General features: G+C 44.4%; 1 protein-coding gene across 1 annotated transcript; it reads right to left on the minus strand.

Annotated features, from left to right (window-relative positions):
- Positions 1 to 993: 993 nt before the first annotated feature.
- NAA11 (N-alpha-acetyltransferase 11, NatA catalytic subunit) lies at positions 994 to 1,695 on the minus strand. Its single transcript, XM_045879422.1, has one exon. The coding sequence runs from the start codon at positions 1,684 to 1,686 to the stop codon at positions 994 to 996; it is 693 nt and encodes a 230-aa protein (XP_045735378.1). The 5' UTR covers positions 1,687 to 1,695.
- Between the last annotated feature and the right edge of the window lie 1,161 nt (positions 1,696 to 2,856).

Here is a 2,856-nt window from a genome sequence, read left to right on the forward strand (position 1 = left end):
CGCTCCCCAACTTTTTCCCTCTCTTTTGCTGGAATATTTTAAAGTAGATCTGAGACCTCATTTTCTTGCACCTCTAATTATTTCAGTAAGTATCTCTAACAGATAAGGACGTCAAAAAATACAATACCATTTCGCTCACCAAGCAAAATCACTGACAATTCCACAGGCGGTGCTCACAAATTTTCTTGGCTGTCTCAAAATGTCTTGTATTTGATTAGTTTAAATCAGGACCCAAACAATGTCCACAATGGTTGCGTTTGGCTAATATACCTCTAAAGCTTATTTTAATAAACTTCCTCCCTTTTTAAAAATGACATTTATTTATTTGTTTGTTGAAGAAATCAGGTCATTTGTTCTGTAGAAATTCTCATCTAGAGCCTTGTTTGGATTCAAGATTAATTTCACACACAGACATACAATTTTCTTTCGGCAAGGATATTTCTAGGTGTTACTGTGCACTTCGTATTGCATTAGGAGGCACGTGACATTTGTCTCCCTTTTGGTGACGTTACTCTTGCCCAGTGACTTCAAGTGTTGTCGATCTGATCCATAATTACAAAGTGCTTCAATTTTCATCTAGTAATTATTAGCCACTGGTAACAGTTGGCTAAATCTATGATTTCATCAGGGGTTGCAAAATAGTGATCTTAAAGTTCTATCATTCTTTTGCATTTATTAGCTGTAATTCTATAAAGAAAAAAATTCTTTCACCAACTATATGGAAACCCTAAAATACAATTCACACTAAAAAAGTTGGATAAGTGCAGGTTTCTTTTACTGAACTTAATCCACTTTTAGCATATGAGTGGGAGTCCTATTAACTTCCACTGGTGAGCGATGAGTTTCCTCCAACCCACTCAACACTCCTCCGCAAGGTCACCAGTGGTCCAGAAGGACCAGAATGGGATAAGATGGGATTGCGCACGTCAATGTATGGTGCAGGGATTTAGGGTAGGAAGGGATTGGATCAGGACAGAATACCTTAAACAGGTTCTAGGAGGTAGAATCTGAATCTTCGGAGCTGTTCTGGACTTCGGTGCTCTCCGCAGACTCGCTGGGTTCCTTGCTGTCACTGCCACTATCATCAGCGGCGGGGTTCTTCTCCTCCTGACCACCCGCTTTGGAACTAGGAAGTGTGCTTCCCTGGGTTTCCTGGTTTTCCCTGGAGCCCAGCACCACATACCCGCCCTTCTTCAGCTCCAGCTGCCTTCTCAGCTCATCTGCCATCTGTGAGAGATCCCGCTTCATAGCATAGGCATCTTCCCCATCTGCATAGTATTTGGGTTCCACCTCACTAACCTGAAAGTTGAGGGTGTTAGAATAGAGGTGCAAAGCTGCTCGGTTACTCTTCCTGACGTGCAGGGACACGTACTTGGCGTTAAAGTTCTCTATCATGGCCCGGGAGGCCTGGTCCATCAGCTTCTGGGCCAGGCCGAGGCGCCGGTGTGAACGCTTCACCGCCAGTGAGGTGATATGTCCATGGGGGACGTCATCTGGGTCCTCCTCCATTTTGGCCAGGACGTAGCCCACGATCTTCCCGTCCTCGTCCTCAGCAATGTAAGAAAGCTGGGGCCAGGAAAGGCCGTGGTAGAAATAGTATTTCATCTGGTAGTTCTCAGGAAGGCAGAGAAGGTTGCAGTGCTGCATGTTAATCAGGTCATCTGGCCGAGCATTGCGGATGTTCATAATGGCGGCGGGTAGCAAATGGGGATCCGGTGGTGATGACCGGGAAGGAGGCTGCCACCAAGCACAAGAGTCACTTTTTGCCTGGGGAACTTGGTCCAAGGGGCCGAAGTCGTGAGGCCAGACGCTCTAGACGCGGGAAGGTGGGACGACCAGGAGCCGGAAGGGGCGGTGCTAAGATGCGGCTTTCGGAAGTGCGCCACCTACTCCCAGCCAATGAGGTTTTCATGTTAGTGTGTGGGTGCGCGCGCAAGGTTTAGGGGGTGGGGACGTGGAGTTCATTGTGAGCTCCTTGGTTTTAAATGTACTGTTTCGTCTGTTGCTGTCACTATTCTTTTGTTTCAATTATAACTTCTTAATTTGGATACATCTGGGTAAACTTTGGCGAACTGAATAAACCCATATAACCAGAATGTAGACCGAGAATCAGAATATTGCACACACCCCAGGAATTCCCACTCAGATCCCCTTCCAGTACCCATCACCCAGATTTCTCTGGTTACTCCAGTAACCGTCACCCAGATTTCTAACAGTCTCTGTATAAATGGAATCATGGTGCATACACTCTTTCTCTGTTGAGGTTTTTCCCACTTTATTCGTTTCAGCTACCTTGTGTGTAGTTGGGAGTTCATTTTCTTTCCTGTTTGATATTCTATTGCCTGAATATGTCACAATTTATTCATCCATTCTACTGTGGTGGTTTGTATTATTTCCAGTTTGGGAATACAGTGAGTAGTGTAGCTAAATGTTCTAGAACATGCCTTTTGTAGAAACATGCATATTTACCCAGGATTAGAATTACATAATATCAGAAGATATTATGATGTTCAACTTTTATAAATACTTTCAAGCAGTTTTCCAAAGTGGTTGCTCTGTGACCGAACCCAAATCTGTCTGACCCATGTGCAGCAAAGCCAATCGCTGAGACATCAGTTATGCAGCAAGGAAAGTTTATTGGAGAAGCCGCTGAATAAGGAGATGGGAGGACAATCCTCAAATTTGCCTGCCTAGGGAGGAAAGAACAAGTTTTTTATAATCATAGGGATTAAGATTTATGCACATTGATGAAAAGGGCAGGGAAACAGGAGGAAAGATGGAACATGTGCATTGAACAAACGTATATGTAACATATCTCATGTTCACTTTGGGCCTGGAGACAACATCAGAAGGAGG

This window comes from Mirounga angustirostris, unplaced genomic scaffold (assembly GCF_029215605.1).
Source record: "Mirounga angustirostris isolate CCGP_5_RB_7025 unplaced genomic scaffold, mMirAng1.0.hap1 SCAF_2, whole genome shotgun sequence".
Taxonomy (NCBI): Eukaryota; Metazoa; Chordata; class Mammalia; order Carnivora; family Phocidae; genus Mirounga; species Mirounga angustirostris.

Bases quoted from the DNA above. Each gene is read 5' to 3' on its own strand.
- NAA11 (XM_045879422.1), bottom strand. From the start codon at position 1,686: ATGAACATCCGCAATGCTCGGCCAGATGACCTGATTAACATGCAGCAC.